Raw genomic sequence first — 20,365 nt, forward strand, 5'->3', positions numbered from 1 at the left:
TAATGGTTTATTTAAGTTTGCAAAAGCTGATTGTGAGTTCACACTGGTGGCAGTGATCACATGATTGGATTTTTGATGTGTTTTTATTGTAACGCCGGCGGATACTTACTTGGGGTTTTGAGCTTCATCGTTTTCCCACAATTTGTAGTTTTTGATGTTGAGATTTTAGCCTTGTGAGTGTTTGCCAAATGGCGTGTCACCAATGGTTTTGTTTTTGAATAAAGGGTTAGGATTAGTTTTTATTTTGGTTAGTTATCTTTTTTTTTTTAGTTTATAGACAGATTTGGTTTTAGTTTTATTTTTTATTAAAAAGTAATTTTTTCTTAGTAAATTTAAAGATAGGGCAGGTGGAATAACACGTGATGAGCTCAAACTAACTCGCTTGACCTTCAGAAAACTTTTATTGTTGCAGAGGGGAAAATAAGTTCTTTAGATGTTTTCTACCTTTAAAAAAATATATATCTAAATAAGATGTAACATATAAAGGCTTTAAATCCTAGAGATCCTGATAAGATAAGCTCATCGTAATATATACCACAGATAAATATAAACGCCATTAGTCGGAATAAAGTTTTAACACAAAAACATCTGTGGTATCTAAATAAGATAAATATTTATGATACAAAAAAACAATTAATGTTCGTATTGTTTACTAAAGTTTTAAAGTTTCAACGTTTTACACGTTTCATCAGAACAATATAAAGCAAATAGCAAACATTTTTTAAGAGTCATAAAAAATTACAATATGACGTTTCAAATGACGCTAATCTTAAAAACAACTTATGTACAAGTTAACTTATGTTTTATTTTGTTTGTTCTTATTTTTGGTTTTATTTTGTTGCTATTTTTGTTATTGTTTAGTGTTTTATGTTCATTTAAAATACATATTTTGGTTGTGAAGACAAGGTTGCTGTCTTTCTTTTCTTTTATGTAGTGATAACTCTTTTTTTCGATTTCATACTTATCTAGGCTACATAAATGGCATGTTATATTGTTTTTTGGTTTTGTTTTAGTTCTGCAGAATATTTCCCATTTTAAGTTAGAGTCTTTGTTTGCGTCTTTTAACTCCAATGTATAGTTTGATAATTCAGTATTGTGTCTTTTTAATTTGTTGTTAAAACTTGCTTTATGGTTGCTGTATCTATTTTTGAATGTTGTGCTTTTTGAACCTACGTAAAATTTTACTACGTTGTTTGTTTTTATAGTAGCTCGGTAGATTATTTTTTTTGCTAGGCAGTTATTGTTTAAAGGTAATTTTTCTTTCCTGCAGTTGCAGGTTTTTTCTTGTTGTTTGAGGTTTAGGTTGTTTATTATTTTGTTGTTGTGCTTAAAAGTTTTTTTTTGAAATTTTTGAAGCAGCTATAAGAAATTTAAGAGTATTCCTGTTGAAAATTTTGTAGTATGGGTGATTTGCATCACAGTGTTTTTTTATTAAAATTAAGAATTCTTTGCCTATTTTAGTGGCTAAAGTTAGAGAAAAAGGTGGGTTGAAATGATTTTTTTTTTTGCATTTCTGTTGTTTTTTTTGCTTTTTGGTATGTTAGATTAAACTTGTGATTGGCGGATTCGAGTGCTGATTAGTAATCATGTTTTATACGGTTAAATGATTCTTGGTTACTTGATTTAATTGAGTTAAGTAAATATTTACAAAACTAACTTATAAAACTACGGTGATATAACAAAACCATACTCTAACTCTCAAAAAATAGAAGTATATACTATAAAATAAGTGTATAAATAACCTAATAGAATTATACAGGTATATTTTAAGGTTAACTTCAAAACACTGAAAAAGTATTTGATAAGTAGGTTAATTTAATAATTAGTTATTAAAACCATAGTAAGATTTATTTTAGTTTTACATAAACTACTAAAGTTCATCAGCTAACATACAAAGCTTTAGTTTCAAAAAAAAAAGCTTAAAAATGTAAATACCAAATAGAGCAATATGTTGTAGATAAAATTTTATAAACTTTAAGTGTAATATATTAGTTATGACGTTGTTTTGTGGTACTTCTTGAGTGTAAATAAATGTATAAAACCACTATCAATAAATTCTAATTTTAATTTAAAAGAATTTTGACGGTTACTCGTTACTTTTATGTGTAAAAGATTTCTTCGTTTAAAACTTTCAGTCTCTAGCTTTTTCAAGTTACATAACCAGCATAATTTTAATTGTTTCACGTTAGCTCTTTTTTTGTCGTTAAATAATTTCAACTTGCGAGCCCAATACAATTTTCACAGTTAGTTTCATGTTTCATTTAGAAATTGTGTTTATATTTTCGTTTCTTAAAGTATCTGCATCTAAATTCTAGATCTAGAACAACGTTTTTAGTCGCCTCTAAGACTCTATATATGTCCTTTGCCTTCTACAGAAATGTACTCTGTGAATTTACAACTTGATCCTGATTGTGAGTTTTCATCCCCTAATTTCGAGCTGTGTTCCTTTATAGTTACACCAATATGAAAAGTCTACCTTTATTTTGTTAGATTTTTTTATGGTACTCATGGTTGTTGTTAAAAAGTTTGCTGTTCAGAACAAAAAATTTAGCGCTAAACTTTTCCCTACTACTATCTATGCTAATTAAACTAGAATGAAGTTTTGTGTTATTTTTAACCCGCAATTAATGTAGTAATTAAAGTTTGTAATTATAAAAGTTATTTTTTAGTTCAGTCTAACAAATACTTTTGGTTGAATTAAATTTACCGTTTTTATCAGAAAAAAATATTTTAAACACTTTATCAAAATTTGTTACTTTGTAAGAGATTATGAACTTATGTTTTCAAAAAAACTTACTATCACTGAAAATATAACACCAGTGCAGTATTAAGTTTCCTCAAGTTAAAATATTTTTCACTTGTAAGTTGTAGTGATCAATTTTACGTTTTAAAAAAATTTAAGTTTTATACAATCTTTTAGTTTTAAAAGGTGTACTTATTACTAACAAATGTCTTAAAAAAATAATTATTTTAATAAATTGATATCATAAATATTTTTTCAGACTAACAGATTTTTTAGACACTTAAAGAATATGAATGCTGAAAGTAACTTTGGAATCGTTGATTTAGTCCTTTTTATTGGTAAGTTTCTGAATGTAATTTGATAAAAACTTATATTTTTAACTTGTGAATTTTTTATTATAATTTTCTACACTATCACTCGTACAAATCGTTTAAAAGTTTCAAGTAATTTTTATTTTTTGTAAAAAAGTACTAACATGTAAAAGTTGGTATCACATAGTTTATAGTATATAATTCTAAGGAAAAAAAAATTGAATACGTTTTAAAAACAGAAGTAAAATGAATTTATGTGTCAAAATGTATCATATATTAAAACAGTGGTCGTCAAGCTGATTAAAATCTGTGCACCCCAAATTGCAAAAAATATATATGGTGCACCCCTAGACTCGAGTAAGTGCGCCAGTAGTGGTTAAAAACATATAAACAATTTCAATTGTTTTTATTATCCTTAACGGAAATCTCTGTGCTTTCAGTTCTTTAAAACTTTTTAATTTACATGAAAATACTCTATGACCTGAACTGAGAATATATAAGCAAACTAAACAGTTGACCTTATGTCCACTTTAATATTTTTTTGTTTATTTTAGCATGTTTTAAAAACAGTATTTTATCTATACCGCTCAGATCTTAGAGACTTGTTGAACAACATTTCCGCAACCCCTTTTTACAATAAAATGGTACTCATTTACTAATTAATAATATAGTAGGAATTTATGTTGTAGAACAAAACTTAAACAAGAAAATTTAATTAAAATAAATTGTACACTAACCATTTTGAGTCTTTAAGGATTTCTTTGAGAAAAATCTTTAGGAATATTGCCTAGAAAAAGACTTATTACATTATAAACTTTATTTAAATTAAAAGGATAAGAAGGTAGAAAAATGTTTTTTTTTGACATAAACAAAGAGGAATTAAAATAAGTAATTAGGGCTGTATTTAGCTTTACTAATTAACTTTATCACATAAAAATAATAAACCGTCTATTTTTTTTTTGGGTGACCTAAAAAATTTATGCACCCCAAAATATGTTTCATCTACCGCAAAAATTTCGTGCACCCCAAAATAAATTTTGTGTACACTAATTTGCACCAGTGTACACCTTGACGACCACTGTATTAAAATATAGAGTATAAACGTTTCATTGATAAAATTCAGTTTAAAGCTGTTACAGATGACTTATAATTTCTTTACCAGAATTTAATAAAACTAATTTTTACAGCAGTAGATTTGTAGATTCTTTTTTTGTAGCTATGTCCTTCGGTCTCGCAATGTTTAAGTCAGAGAGTTTTCAAAACCGTCATTAGGACCTCTAAGCGATCAGGTCATTTACCTTATTGTAATAACATTTATAATTTGGATTGTTATACTTAGCTTAGTAAAGTTATAACCATAATAAAAGTTTGACAACACTGGAAACTCTTTTCTTTATTGCTTTATTAATGCTTCATATCTAATAATGTCTAGTTTTTGTCATTCTATGATTTTATATAATCAAGCACTTTTGTCTAGTAACTATATAGTAAAAAAAACAGGACAAACAAATTCGATAAACAAGATATATTTCAAGCTGTTCTGATCAGATAAAACAAAGCCAAAATGAGATAAGATTTTTAAACTAGTATGGTAACGGAGTAATCAAAAGAGTAGTAAAAATAACAAAAGCAATTAGTAACTACTTTTTTATTATAAACTGATTCAATTTACTTACAACTACTCAATCTATATTTAAAAAATCACGATATTAAAATTTAAAATCGTTCTTTACTTTATTAACCTGTATTTAATAATGTTTATTTATTAAAAACAAAGTTTTTAATCAATTAATAGATAGTATTTGCTTATGCTAATTTTTATTACTCTTTCACTTACTTTATTCATGAATTTAATGTTTTTAATATTTTTGCATTAGATTATTAATTATGTATATATTTTAAAAATACTTTTTTTCCGATATGCATATATTGTATTAATTACAATAAACATTGCAACAACTGAAAGCAATATCGATAAAAAGTTGCTTTGTAATATATAATATGTTTAGCTCTAAAACAAAAATTAAACAGAAGCACTCTGGCAATATTCAATCCATAAAAAAATAATACTAAATATATGTAAACACGAGCGTTTTTTGACTCGAATAACGTTTTTGGTATATATATTTTTTTAAACCGAACTTTAAAACCTATTATTTCCAATTTCTTTAATGCTAACTTTTTTTTTATTCTAAAGAACGTTCTTTTGCTTAGCTTTTTACAATAATTTTCATTGAATTGGGGTTTTACTTTTGAAGTGGGCCCCTTTAAAAATTTAATGTTTTTTTGAATATTTTCACTTTGCAACGTTTTTCTCCAATTTTTTCTTTCAAACTTTTTTATTATTAACATACTTATTAAATTGAGTTTTGAGACGTTATTATTTTTTTTTCAACTTTCTTTGTTTATAACATATGCTTAGTTAAATTTTTCAGAAAAGTTCCAAATTTGCACGGTTTTGGATTTTTTTTACATAGATTTATAGGAAAAGTAAATTATGTTTTTAATAAGTTTTATTTTTAGCAGACTTATATAATTAAGTTTTATAACGTTGTTATATGAATCCCAACTTATTATTGTTTTTAAATATATGACCTATACAAGTTTTACCTAAATTTTTTGTTTACGTAAATTAAGGGATTTTTTGATCATGCTAAGAATTTAAGATTTTTGGGGAAAAACGTTTCAAAGTGAAAAAAAGCAAAAAAACATTAAGTTTTTTAAGAGACCCCACCACAAAAGTAAAACCCCATTTCGATGAAAATTATTGTGAAAAGTTAGCAAAAGAACGTTTTTTAGAATAAAAGAAAAAGTTCCAAGTTAGCATTAAAGAAATTGGAAACAATTGGTTTAAAAGTTTGATTTAAAAAAAAAAATCAAAAAATTCTATTTCAGCCAAGGTAACGTTCGTTATGTAAACACTGTTCTTCGTAATACATGTTTTGTTTATAATTAATAATTTATACTTTTTGTTATAAATATAATTTTTAGCAATTTACAAGTTTGAAAAATAAACATTATCAAAATTTTAAATAAAATTCTTTTCCTCTATTAATTTTCCTGATAAATATAGTTTCGAACTTCTAAAAACGTTTACAGTTATAAAATTATATTTTGATATGTTTACCTTGGTTGTGATAGTGTGTAGACAAATTAAAAAGTTATATAAACGTATATAAATTTAGTAAAAATAGAGATACAAATATTTTATAAAAGTATATTGTTTTATTAATTAACTAGCTTAACGGCAAAACTTAATTCCAAAACTATAAAGTTACAAAATATGAAATAATATTGATTACTTGTAAAATTAATCATTAACCACAGTTTAAATACCGCAGAACTCAGAAGTGATGAAATTAATAATTGCTTCTAATAAAAAAGTTATTTTTAATGCATACAAAATTTAATTAATAATTTTGAGTTTCTAGATGTAATTATAGCTACTTTAAAACTTTTATTTTATAAGTTTAAATACTAGAGACATTAAAGATTATATAGCTACTATAAAGATACTTACTAGTTAAAAATTTCAATTAACTGAGGTACGAAGTTAATACAAATTAATTACTAACATATAGTTAAATTAAAAAAATGTATACTCTGACAAGGCTATTGTTTAAGTAAAATATAAATAGTTGTAGGGAAAATATAATAATAGCACTAAAATTATAAACAATATATTAAATCATTTTTGTTAACTTAAACTTAAAAAAAATTGACTTTAGAGAGCGGGTACTGTGATATATTATTTTTTTAAGATCGCTCTCTTATCTGCCATTTTAGTATGAAGTTTTTCAAGGTTGCATATAGTACACATGTTGATGCGGTTTTAGATATTTCTATGCAAAACCAATGATACTCAATTCCAATGAACTACAAAATTATTACTATTACTAACTTTCAGTTGAACTTTTTGTTTGCCAATTGTATTCAACTTTATGTTTTGCTGTGACTTTCTTAAAAAATAAAGCTTTGTGGTGACAGTATCATACTTTAAAGTTATTTAGTAGAGCCTATATTTAATTTAAAACTGATATTTGATAATGAAACTTTTACATTTCTTTAGCATATATTGTCATCAAATTTCTTTTTAAAGATACAATAAAGTAGCTAATTATGTTAGATTTGTACGTAATTTATGTTAGTAACAGGTTTATATTTTTTATATTTTATTGTAAACCACTTAAACAAAACGATTTTGATCGAATATGTAAAAATCCGATTTAATTACTTTTTTTGTTGATACTAAATAAATCTAAACTAGGAGTTAAAAAGGTTAATATCTCATGTGACTCTAAAGTTTTTACTTTTTTAAGTTTTAATTAAACCTAAATATATTTTAAAGCCTGTTATTAAGTTTACACAGTTTTTCAAACCCCTGGACAGCAGTCTATATATCGATCTTTCTAAGTTTATTACAAAAGTTAAATTTAAATTAAATAAAACTTTAAAAAAAAAAATAAACCATTAATACTAATCTTTTTAGATATTATAGTTTCATACTTTTTATTAAAATCAAAGATGTTAAAATAAAAAAGTTCACATAAAATTTTAATCATTAGTTTTAATTTCAAAAAATTTAATAAAAATAGGTTCACTATTGGTTGCTATTGGTGTAGGCGTATATCATGGAATACAGGACCGAAAAAAACAAAACTTAGAAAATTACTACTTTGGAAGCAAACAAATTTCTCCTGTGAGTTCATAGATTGATTACCTATGTGAAAAAAATAAATGTTTACAACTCTATGAGTTTATATATTCAAAACAGTTAAAAATAAAAAACGAATAGTTTAAATAGATTAATTTTAAGCAAGGCTTCTTTTTAATTTTTTTAATTTAATTTAAAGGTTTAGAGTGTTAGATAAATAATAGAGTTTTAGTTAAAAAATTTAGATTAAATAATCTAAAAAAACTGAACATTTTAGTTCCTTTTGGGAACTTCAATGGCTGTAACATACATCTCCGCAATAGCTTTTATAAGCAGTCCTGTTATGGTACATCAGCAAGGCACAAAAAACTTCTGGGCTCTTGCATCATGTGCTGTAACTGCTTTTCCGTGTACAATGTTTGTATTACCTTTACTCTTTCGTTTACAGCCTTCTAATATTTTTGAGGTAAAAAAGCATTTGAGTGAAAATTTCATAAAATTTAACTTAACGTCGAGTATTTTTCAAAATATACCAATACCCTTCAAATAACCTTAATAATACTTACAACTTATAAAGATGTTACAAACTTTGAAAATTATTGTTTAATATCAATAAGTTTATTTCAAAATCATAACAGCACTTTAGTAGAAGTTTATTAAAATATTGTTTTATGTGATGTAAATCTCAAAGTAAAATTTAATGCATTACATTTTACATTCAATTTTTTGAGTAAAAATTGGATACCAGTTGTTTTGGATATTTAAAAAAAAAAAAAAAACTGAACTAGTTGAACTTATGTTTAATACTTTAGTTTTTATAATAAATTACAGACTAAAATTTAAAAATACTAAAAGGATTTTACAAAAAAAACAATCAAAATTATCAAAGCTAAAAAAAAAGTATGTAATACTTAGAACAATTTAACTCTAAATCTTATAACTCAGTTTTTCGAGCTTCGCTACAACTCAATGGTAAAAATTCTTTGTGTTTTCGTCTACATTTTCCAACAGGTTAGAATTTTTGTTATTTAGAACATATTCGTTTATACCAAAAGTTCAAAGCGATGTATGACGTTTAAATATACTTTTTATTTACAAAAAAATAACAAACTTGCAAATGTAAGAATACTTTAAAATTTAGTTCAAGGAAGTTTTGTTAACAAATTGAACCGGTTAAAAGGTATCCTGGATGGCCATAGGAACTCAGATGACTGCTGCAGCGCTAAGTTTAGTAACTCCTATCTCTGTTGGTTGGAGCATTGTCATTACCGTTTTCATTTGCTGCATTTACACGACTTCAGTTAATATTCATTAAATGATAATATAAATACAAAACATAACTAGATAAAGGTATTTGCAAACGTATTTTGATAATCAGATCTTATACGTATTTAAAATTGGATTATGAAATTTTGTATTTTTTTATTTCGTTGTTTGGCTAGTATAAACTAAAACTATATTTCTTTTAAAGTTTTAAACCATCAAAGAAAACATCAGCGAAAATATACAGAGCTTTAGCTTACACTTCCGTATGCCGTGAAATAAGCTCAAATTAGCATGAGGTTTCGATCATACCTTTTCGATTATCAGACCACAAGCTTTCGGTAAACTGAGACCCGGAATAAGTTTTTTTTAGTCGTCAGCCAGTCGCAACCAAAGAAGTCTTCAGTTGTCAATCTGTAAACAGTTATCATACTAGCAAACGGTACTTTCAGGCAAAGTATCATAAACCGTTTATAAATTGACCACTGCAGGGTTTTTTGGTTGCAACTGAGTGACGAATTTCAATAAAAAACGGAAACCGGGTCCAGTTTACCGAAAGCTTGTAGTCTGATGATCGAATCTATATGATAAAAAATTTAAAGCACTGATAATTATAAAACTAATATTAAAGTACTTTGTTCGTTTACTACATATTAAATTATTTTTAGTGAAAAAGAGGAAAACTTTAATTTTAAATCTATAATTCTGTATTAGTAAAGTTGATCTAAAAAAACTAGTATATTAACTTTATTTAATATTTTGATTTAGAATAACATCAAAATTAGCATTTTTAAAATAAAATTTTGTATAAAATCAAAAATAATATCGAAAAAATAGCAACAAACAAAGTTCATAACCGTACGTTTGTAATACTACATACAAACGTTCAAAAATGTTGAAAATTTTCAATAAAAAGTATACTTTCTATAACATAAAAAAAAACTAATTTCAACTAAATCTTATAACTAATTCTCTAACAAAAAAAATACAACTGCAATAGAGAACATTATACAAAGCAAAAACAATAATAACATAAGTAGCAAAAACAAAAACAAAAAACTAAGTATTAAGTATAAATTTAATTAAATGAGTTTTTTATTAATAGGAAAATATTTATAATAATATATTTTTTAAATTATGGTAAACAAATCAAAACTTAACTTTCCAACAACAAAAAAATAGCTATCATAAGTGAATTGAAATTCATTTCTTAACTTCTATTAAATTTCAATTATTTCTTATTAATTTCTAGTCCTCATAAAGCTATTTATGATTTTTAAAACTTTTAAAGGGTGGTTTAAAATCCATTGTATGGGTAGATGGAATTCAGTCATTGATAATGCTGTCTGGAGGTATAACGGTTTTTATATATGCTTCAATACAAGTTGGAGGTTTTGGTAGCTCTGTTAAAGCTCTTGATGATGCTGGTCTAAACAATTTTTTTGAGTATGTACTAAATTTTATTTAAAACTACTCTAACTTTTAAACTGCATATTTTATTTCGTTTATTTTAAATAACAGTTTCAATCTAAACCTAAACGAAACTTATACGTTCTACTCTTACGTTTTTGGAATGTCATTTTCATACATTTATTATGTTTGCACAAACCAGTCGATGACACAGCGGTTACAATCTTGTGAAAATCAAACTGATGCCAAAAAGTTATTTATTTTATTTTTTCATATGTAGTTACAAGTTGAAAAAAAAGTTATGCTAAGATTCAAAAAATTTTAAATTTTATTATCATTACTTTCAAAAACAAACATAAACCTTAACATGCGAAACAATTAACTTTTAGGTTTGTTATAAGTTAGATATACTTTACTATATACTTAAGTAATTTAAAAATTAACTACTTTTAAGGACAATGATGATTTTCGTTTTCCTTTCAACTGTTATATACGGACTTGGATTTTTAAATGGTATACCAATGTTTTTGTTTTACAAAGGATGTGATCCAATAAAATCAGGAGAAATAGATTTTGCAGATCAGATGATTCCTCTCATGGTTGTGAAACTTTTCAAAAACCTACCAGGATTTTCAGGATTATTTGTTGCTTCAATATACAGTGGAATGCTTAGGTAGTTAGATATATTAAATGGCTTATAAACAAATCTAACAAACCTATAATTTGTAGTTAGTTTTGTTTACATATTTAATAATATTTTTATCTAGTTTATTAGGAACAAATCAGAGACTTGCCAATACAACCCGCAATTTATCTTTTAATTCGAACAGCTTAAAATAAGATTCTTGTTCATAACAATTTACATAGATACGGTTAATTTAATTAAACCGTTTTCTAACTTTACAATTATTTCGTTACATATTAGTTTTGAGCGAAGACTTTACTTGATTTGTTATAACCTTTGTATAACTTGAATTATACTATTTTGTTTCAAAAGTTTATTCTGCAAACAATGCTTTGATCAAAAAGCTTTTCTCTGTTTTTAAAACAATTATTTTTGTTTAATTAGAATCTTAATAGTACTTTTTTAACTATGTAAACCTATAAAAGATTTTGTCTATCTAATCTAGCTTGTTACTTATAAAACTTTAAACTACTTTTTTTACATTAAATGTTATACTTACTTAAGTTTCCGTATAATTTTCTAGCACGGTATCATCAGGAACTAACTCTGTTGCTATGACGATACTAGAAGTGTTTGTAAGACCAAACTTGAAAGAAATGAGCGACGAAAAGGGAATGAAAATAAGCCGCGCTTTATGTTTGTATAACTATATTTATCTTTTTTTCAAATGTTTACCTTGTTTTTGTTTTAGCTGTGCTTTTGTCACTTATAATATTGATTCTTGCAATGTTGGTCAGCAAGCTAGGAAACGTTGCTTATGATATGCTGATGATTGTTGACTCTACTTTTAATTCTCCTGTGAGCGCGATCTTTCTTGCTGGATTGATGTTTCCATGGATAACAAAAAAAGTTAGTTGTTTTGACTTAATATGTATTTTAAGGTTCATTAAACATCCGTGTTTACTATAAACTAAATTTTAAAGATGGTCTACATAACCCATAGTTGTTTACTATGTAGTTAATCTTACTAATACATACTAAATTCAAGATTTAACCTTCTTTAAACTTAAGTTTAACAGGTGTCTTGATAAAAAATATGCTAAAGTAGTTTTTTTTTAATAATGTACCATTTATCCAATTTAGCTTTGGTATTTTTAATTATAGATTAGTATTTCAAAACTCAACAATAAATTTGAATATTCGAATATTTTCAGTTTGTTTTATCAATAATGTGTGGTGTTATAATTTGAATTAATCGTTGAAGAAATATTCCCTTAGAAAAATTATTACTATTTATTTAAAGTAGTTTTCGTAGGAATAAATTTACTGTGCGCAGAAATTGTTTTAATTTGTTTTTAAAAGCTTTGTGACTTTTTTCCAAAGCTATTTTTCCTCATTTTTACAATCCTTTAAGTATTGTGTAATAAAAAGCAGAAAAAAACACAATGACATAACGTTTTTGTAATAAAAATAGATATAACAATTTAGTATGGAAAAGGTTTTTTATGATCTACTTTACACAACTTGTAAAAGTTTAGAAAAAAGCACATAACAAACTCGTAGGGTGGTTTTGTTGGACTACTGGTAGGAACAGTTTTCAATGCTTGGGTAACAATAGGCCAAAAAGTTTGGGGTAAAACGCACAAAGATTTTATCTATGAAGGATCTACAGAAAACTGCACTGTAATTACAAACTCAACCATACTTTTAAGTTCTGTCGATGATATAAGTAACGAACAAGAAAGGTACTTAGCTTATTTATTCACTCGTTAAATAAAGTTTTTACATTCTAATTTTTCTTAGACCGCTCTTGGCTGACACATTTTATCAAATACCGACTCCTTACCTTGGGTTTTTTGGATTTTTCGTGTCAATTAGTTGTGCTTTAATTTTCTCATTTATTACTGGTAAGGATATACTACAAATTTAAATAACTTAACTCAACCTAAAATATTGAATTTTTACTTTGTACGGTAAATTTATGAACAATTTTTTTTTAGTTTTAACTTTTTATAATGCTTAATAGAAAAAGATCTTATTATTTAATACTAAGAGAATTTTCAACAAAACTATAGTTTTAAGATATAACTGTCAAAACTTACTTATAATAAGCTATAAGATTGCGTTTTTTATTTAATTGAAAGTCATAAAGTATTTTAAGTTGCAATTTAAAAAATGACTTTATTGGCTGTATTCTTTATTTTATCCGAGTTTATAAAATAAAAGTAAAAATGAAATCTTTTATTAAACTTCTAAATAGTTAATTCAACATTTTTTAATTTTAAAGGTCATCAAAAAGCAAAAGATGCCGATCCTAGTCTTTTTTTCCCGATAGTAAGCAGTAAAAAGTTTCCTTTATGTGTACGAAAGTTTTTTATGTTTGGAGTTTCTGACTACTCTAAACCACATAGTGAAGAAATGAAGCCATTAAACCTGTAAAACACAACATTAAACAAGTTTTTCCACTTTTTTATAAGATTTTCAATAATTCTAAAGCTACACATACAGCCTATATTAAGGTTTATGGATTTTTATTCAATTTAAACTTATTCAAACAAAGTATGGTAAATGTTAATGACTTTTATAAAGTTTTTGTTGAAATTTGATGCGGATTAACTTGAAGGGCTTCTACTTTGCAAAAGTCAAAAATTTAACTTCTATATGATGTTTAGTCTTAATGAAGAAATTTATTCAATAAAATAATAACTTGCATATAATCAAATTAACACTACTTAGAGTTGTACTAATTTTATATTTACAATTATACGTTTTTTAATGCTTTTTTATATTATATCTATTGAGAAACTTTAAGATCTATCATACAATCATTTGAATTTTGACCAAGTTCTACAAAATAAGTTACTTAACACTTAAGTCAACATCTAGTACGATTATCAAATCAGTTGAATAATTATATGAATTTAGAAAAATAGTTTTAATTTTTAGAGTTCAGACTTTTAAAACAAAATACACAACTATTGAAATCAACTAAAAGTAGTTTCTTATGAGGGTTCTTAAAACAATAAATTTACGCTAAGAAAATAATACTAAAAGAAACAAAGTATATTTTTTTAATCACCGTTTACATAACTAATAACAAATAAATAAACTGTCTTTAAGAAAGCTTTAGTAAATTAAAAAAAAAGTTAAGTTATTTTTTGTGTTAAGTAATTTTTTATATTCGATTTTTTTACTTAATTATTATAAGTTGTAAAAATTTAAATACGTCTTAACTTTTTATACTCTAGTTGTAAACAAAATATCTGAAAAAAATTATTTTGTTGTCTACTAAAGAACTGTATTTATCGAAGTGATTATCTATTTTTATTTGATTATATATAGTTTTGAAAGAAAAAAAAATACTCTAAGTTAAAAAATAGTAAAAATATTAGTAGGATTTGAAGTTAAAAGCATGCTTTAAAAACAATTTTCTTGTTTTATAGATTAGGTTCAAAGTACTTTAAAATTTCACCAGTAACAAATTCTGAAACAACTTTTGTTTAATAATGTAAATGAACGACCATTTTAATGGTAATATTTTTAGGTTTTAAAATGTTTTTATGTCTTTAGATGTTTTTGAACGAAGACACATTATTGTTTATTTAACGGCAAAATAAAAATGCTCAAAAAGTTTAGTCTAAGAACCTGGTATACGAAAGAAGCTTTTAGTTATCGAGTCTTACATATATTACTATATCTTTTTTATTATTAATTTTATTGTACTATTATATGACTCAAAATTTTACTTATAGCGGTATAAAGATAAATAACTTGAAAACTAAAAGCTAATACATTGTAAAAAAAATTGATACCAATAAACTTCTAACTGATGCCACAAATAATCTAAATAAAAAGAATACTGTTAAATTTATTAAATTTGAATATATTAAAAGTTCTGAGTTGGATTATATAGTACAAAACATTGAAGCAGGGTTTCCAAAAGTGGGCCATATATAGAAGTTTAGAAGGTTATAAGCTGCAAATGGGCTTAAAGAGGAGGGCGTGACTAGTAAAAGTGACATAAAGCCACAATTATAAACTTACACTAAATATTCTGGAATTGATGATAAACAGACTAAAAAATGTCTTAGGCGTATTTAAGAATAGTTTTGAAACTTACACTATATATTAAGGAAACATTTTAAAGCTCAAACTAAATCAATCCTTCCCAGAGTGAGCCATTTCAGATAATTTGGGGGCAATAAGCTGCAAAGGAGCTAAAGGGTGGCTTGCTATGACTAGTATAGAGGCCATAATTTGAAACTTACCCTAGATGTTCTGGACTGGACATAATGATGAAGATTAATAAAATAGGTTTTAGGCGTATTTATGAGTAGTTTTGAAACTTACACCAAATATTACGGTTACATTTCTAATTATAAGAAAGATTCTGGTACTGCTAGATACATACATATATAAGTAAAGGTTTTGATACATGTTAGATAAGGGGAATTCGTTAAACATATTAGAATACTATGGTATAAGTTTATTGTTGGGATTATACCGAACTGTAATAAAACAGTTTGTGAATTTTGGGGTAGATGTCTCTATTATTGAAAACATTGATGTTAGAGTGCCGCAGGACTAAGTGTTCGGACCCTTATTGTTTCTACTACATTTTTATGAAATATATAACTGTACTAGTTAAGGGTTTCAAATTTTGCAGATGTCACATTACTTTACTAGTTATGAACAAAACACATATGTACGTACAAGACAGTACCAACTATAGTTTGGAACTATAAAAACATTCATACTGGCTATTGTAAACAAATTTAATCAATATTTTAGGGAAACAAAGTGTATGGTTTTATATTCAAAAATAAAAGTTTTGGAAAACATAAATATTTGGGTATTATAATGTATAAAAATTTTAAATGGACAGAACTCGTAGAAACTTTAAAAACTAAGTCAACATTTGTAGTTATAATAAAAAAACAAGACATTTTTAAAATGTAAAATAAATTTATTTAATCTCTAGTTCACTTTTCTTTGGTCACACTAGAAGCAGTTTGAAATGCTGAGGCAGAGCAAACAAAACTAGACTCAATGATATAAATGTAAAGCTCTTAGATGTATTAATTTAAAAGTCTTAAAAACCTAATGAAAAGTTGTTGTTTTAAATCTTACAGCTTGTTTAAATATGAGCTAGTTGAATTTATTATATGTTTAAATCTAACTTTTATCATTTAATTTAAGTTGTTTTTTTTTTGAAAATGTAGATTAAGTACATTACCATTGATAAAGCTCAAAGATTTATTCATTACAAAATGTACAATGAAAATGTAAAAACCTAAAAATGTTAATGAAAAAACTAAATGTTGAAAACTTGTTTAAATTTAAGTTCGGTATCTTTATATTTAAACTTAGTATGAATTTTTACCATTTAGTTTCAAATATTTTTTTTTTAATGTTGATATAGTACATAATTATTTAACTAATTTTTCTAATTTTTTTATCAAGCTGCAGGCACATTTACAATTTTGCAAAAAAAAAAGCTCTTTTTTTTCAATTCTATAGCTTAAAAAAACTGCTTTCTTAGCTTCTAGTATTTCCTAATACTTTGTTTTGCTGTCCCGATAAATAGTTTTTAAATATAAATACTTTTTAGCATTTGTAGTGTCTAAAAAGTTGAACAAATTAGATACATTTAGTTTATATACATTTATTTCAGCTCAGATTTTCTTTACCAAAAAGCAATGCATTGTAAAAAAAATCTTTTTTAAAATTACAGCTATTTAAATGTGAATGAAAGTGAATTAAAAATCATGATCTTGCTTTATTAAAAATTCATTACAACGCGCGAACAATAAGACAGGTAGTGAAAAGTTGAGCTCGAGCAAGGGCAACTCAAGCAGGAGCAACTCAAGCAAGGATAACTGGAGCAAGGACGACTCGAGCAGGGACAACTCAAGCAAAGACAACTCGAGCAGAGGCAACTCGAGCAAAGACAACTCGAGCAAAGACAACTCGAGCAGGGACAACTCGAGCAAAATCACAACAGTTTTAGTTTTAAAAAAAAGTAGTTACAACTATTAAGAAAACGTAAGTTGCCCTGTACCCCTTATTACGTCATTATGCGTTGTCCCTGTTGTTTTTTGTACTTTGCAGATTCTTAACTTTTTCGAGTTAGCTACGTCCCTGCCAAGCTGTAATAGAAATAAGCATAAATCTCTAGGTTATCGGAGAAACTGTAGAGTGATATGCTTATTGACTTGAAAGATCAAGGTCAATTTTAAAATTACCCGCGATCTGAGATGTTTTTGCTAAAAAATAATCAAATAAATACATAAACTAAATACAAGTTACAATGATCATATTGATTTAATACGTCTTAGGATTATACTAACAAATATTTAACAAATATTAACAAATACTATTGTACTTTAATTATATGAAGTCTAACTAAAATGATGTTTTATAAGTTATGAGGTAGATTTACAAAGTATTTGATATAATTGCGTAAAAACGTAAAATAATGAAAGTAATAACTAAGCTGCTTTAAATATGAATTGAAAAAATTATAGCTCTTTTTTTTTTCTTATAAGGACCTTTTTTAGAAAACAGTTTAAGTGCGTTACTTTTGCTAAACATTTAAATTGTTCTTCTTCTTATTGTTAAATTTGTAAGTAAATGTATATATTTACAATTATAAAAAAATAAAAACGAGCCAATATTCCTAAGTTTGTAGTGCTAAATTAGATACCATTTATCTTTTACTTTATTGTAAGTTTAATGCCACATTGAGTTTTGTTTATTTTATAATGTATGGTTTTTTGTGCTATCATAAATGTTATTTTTATAAAGCTTAAAATTTTTAATAGTAAATGATACTTTTTTTGGTTTCTAATATAAAATAATTAAATAGTTAGTGTGCAGCTCGACTACCGAATGGTATTTCTATACACCAGATACTTTATCCAAAATTTTTGAGCGTTGATTTTTTCTATCATGTTTAAAAAACTTTTTATTCTTTTAAATCTAGTCAAATGTATAGTAATTACAACAAGACTTTAAATAGGAAATGATTCCGTTGTTAAGACTTTTCATAAATTTTTGTGCTTTTAGTATAATGTACACACTTAAGTTTCTGCTTTATAAATTTATAACATTTTCAACTATTTATAAACTAAAACTAAAAAATTCATTTATTTAACTCTTTCTTTAAAACTTTAATGTCTAAAACTTGTATAATATGAGTTATAACATGTTTAAAAAACTAATTTACTGATTAAACTGAAAAAAAGTTAAAGTAAATGTTTTAAATATCTATTTTGATCAGGGCTTCCAAATTTTTTTAAAAGGCCCCTTTATAAAACTTAAAAAAAGCTGTGGTCCCCTCCGAAAAAATTTCTCAATAAACTACCCTTCAATACGCCCAAAACGTTTGATCTTGACTGCATTTAAAGAAACCTTAGGAGGCCGGTCATTTTAACTCTGCGGGCTGGATCCGGCCCACGGGCCGTACGTTGTCCACCCCTACTCTAAAGCAATTATTCCTAGTTTGCTATACTATAAAAAAATTCATTAAGTTAACTTTTTTAAAACTTTATACTAAATTCAATTAAATAGATAAATGAAACTGTAAACTACAGTCAAATAAAATTACAACCATGCCAAAAATTGTATCGACTAAGAAAATAATTGCTCTTTAGATAGGATTGGTTACACGAAAAAAGTTCGAGTTGGGACAGTTCAATTTATTAATCTATAGCTTAGTAATTACAAGGTATTTTATTATATTACTTCCCGAAGGTCTAGTTTAAAGTTGTTTTGAGGATTATAAAAAGTAGAAAAATATATTAAAATATATAATTCATACTTTAGTGAATTTCAACATTATTTTTGCTGTATCTCAGAATATAAATTAAATTTTTTTTAAGTATTAAATTTATAACGATTAAAATGTTGAAAATTAAGTTTAAAAAAAACTATGTAAAGAGATTATTACAATCAGTTAGAAGTATCAAAGTTTGAAATGTTGGAATTTGAGTTGTTAGCATTTGAAAACCATACTTCTAAAAGAGTCTATATTAAACAAATCATACGACAATTCAAAATAAGAAAAAATATACATTTAACTATATATTTTTAAACTTTAAAATACGTGAATGCACTAAACAAGTTCACTGATTAATGCTTAAAACTAATCACAGCAATTAATAAGCATCTAAATAAAGTAAGTTGTGCGAGGAGGTATAGTATCTTGTAGTTTTAAGCTATAAAGCGGTGTTCAGATAAGTTTGATTTAATTAAGATGGAAAAATGAACTATCTGCTTTGACGAACCAAAACTCTGTGAGTAATGGAAATTAATTATTTAGCAGCAATTTCAGAATTTTCAACTCGTGATAGGTCAAACTTACAGCTGTTCGTTGCACGGATTCGTCAACTTTGTTTTAACGTTTGTACTTTACAGCCATATAAAATTTTCCTCTCAAACTAAACACGTACCAGGGCGTATCAGCAAAGTTCAGTATAAAACCTGAACTCACCACCGTCGCCTTCCAACTCTCCGAGCACTTTGAACTGCGTCTTCGCCGTCAAAGAGTACAGAAATTTTCCGTCAGAAACCAGCAAATTGGATCGCGCGTATGCGAAGTGGATCCAACCGGAAGGAATCATCAGAGTGTTGCTTCTTTCAGTTCTACCAACTGGTACCGCTCGACTCGGTCCGCAAAGACCTGCTGTTCGAAAAACATTTCTGTTATCGAGTCGTACACCACATGCTTTTACAATTTCTTACGATTTTACAATTTTGCTGCTACGCCGGATTTTCGTTTTTTTTTTCAACGACCAGCCTATAAAGTGTTTCAAGTTATCAAACTTAGGTTCGATCAGCAAAACTATTTTCTTTCCCAACGCCACGTGGCACCAGATAGAGTGCGCCACTGCGCGGAATTCTCGGTAACTCCCCGCCACAGGCACCGAGTGGTTTTTTTTTGTATTTTAGAAGTTTTCACGTTCCTCATGTGCTTGGGGTAGCACAGGTCGTCCCAGTCGAGGCATTTTAAGGCTGTCGGACGAACGACCACTCGGTTGATTTTGGAGCCTTGCATGAAGACGATGTCCGATAAAAATGTTTTCGTAGGTCCGTTTAATAAGTTTCTAAAATTGTCTACTAAAAACAAAGTAGAAGATGCTTTCATTCCTGAAAAGAAAAAAAATAGTTGAATTTGACATCATGCTTCATTTTGAACAAAAGGTGTAAACAGGTGATAAAAATTTAAAAACGTATCTAAATATATATATTGTTTATTGAACGATAAATAAAGCGCTAAAAAAGTTTGGTTTAAGGACTTCTTGTACGAAAAACCTTTGTGTTATCGAGTCGTACACCACATGCTTATACAATTTCTC

General features: G+C 26.3%; 1 protein-coding gene across 3 annotated transcripts; it reads left to right on the forward strand.

Annotated features, from left to right (window-relative positions):
- The first annotated feature begins 3,006 nt into the window (after window positions 1-3,006).
- On the forward strand, window positions 3,007-16,891 carry LOC145836125 (sodium-coupled monocarboxylate transporter 2-like). Of its 3 annotated transcripts, XM_082943935.1 has the most exons (14): window positions 3,007-3,081; window positions 7,650-7,753; window positions 7,986-8,174; window positions 8,654-8,719; window positions 8,889-9,008; window positions 10,263-10,417; window positions 10,493-10,633; window positions 10,836-11,054; window positions 11,590-11,702; window positions 11,758-11,915; window positions 12,570-12,751; window positions 12,810-12,913; window positions 13,294-13,462; window positions 16,825-16,891. In XM_082943935.1, the coding sequence occupies exons 1-13, from the start codon at window positions 3,033-3,035 to the stop codon at window positions 13,443-13,445; spliced, it is 1,752 nt and encodes a 583-aa protein (XP_082800061.1). In that variant the 5' UTR covers window positions 3,007-3,032; the 3' UTR covers window positions 13,446-13,462; window positions 16,825-16,891. The 3 variants fall into 3 exon arrangements, with proteins under 3 accessions (XP_082800061.1, XP_082800060.1, XP_082800062.1); XM_082943934.1 differs by lacking the exon at window positions 16,825-16,891 and having other exon boundaries at window positions 13,294-13,626; XM_082943936.1 differs by lacking the exons at window positions 8,654-8,719; window positions 16,825-16,891 and having other exon boundaries at window positions 13,294-13,626.
- The last annotated feature ends 3,474 nt before the right edge of the window (window positions 16,892-20,365 follow it).

Source organism: Thalia democratica, chromosome 5 (assembly GCF_965202585.1).
Source record: "Thalia democratica chromosome 5, ktThaDemo2.hap1.1, whole genome shotgun sequence".
NCBI lineage: Eukaryota > Metazoa > Chordata > Thaliacea > Salpida > Salpidae > Thalia > Thalia democratica.

Coding starts and splice junctions, on each gene's coding strand:
- LOC145836125 (XM_082943935.1), top strand. CDS start 3,033: ATGAATGCTGAAAGTAACTTTGGAATCGTTGATTTAGTCCTTTTTATT. Junction 8,720..8,888: donor TCGTCTACATTTTCCAACAG/GTTAGAATTTTT, acceptor ACCGGTTAAAAG/GTATCCTGGATGGCCATAGG. Junction 11,703..11,757: donor GAAAATAAGCCGCGCTTTAT/GTTTGTATAACT, acceptor TTTTTGTTTTAG/CTGTGCTTTTGTCACTTATA.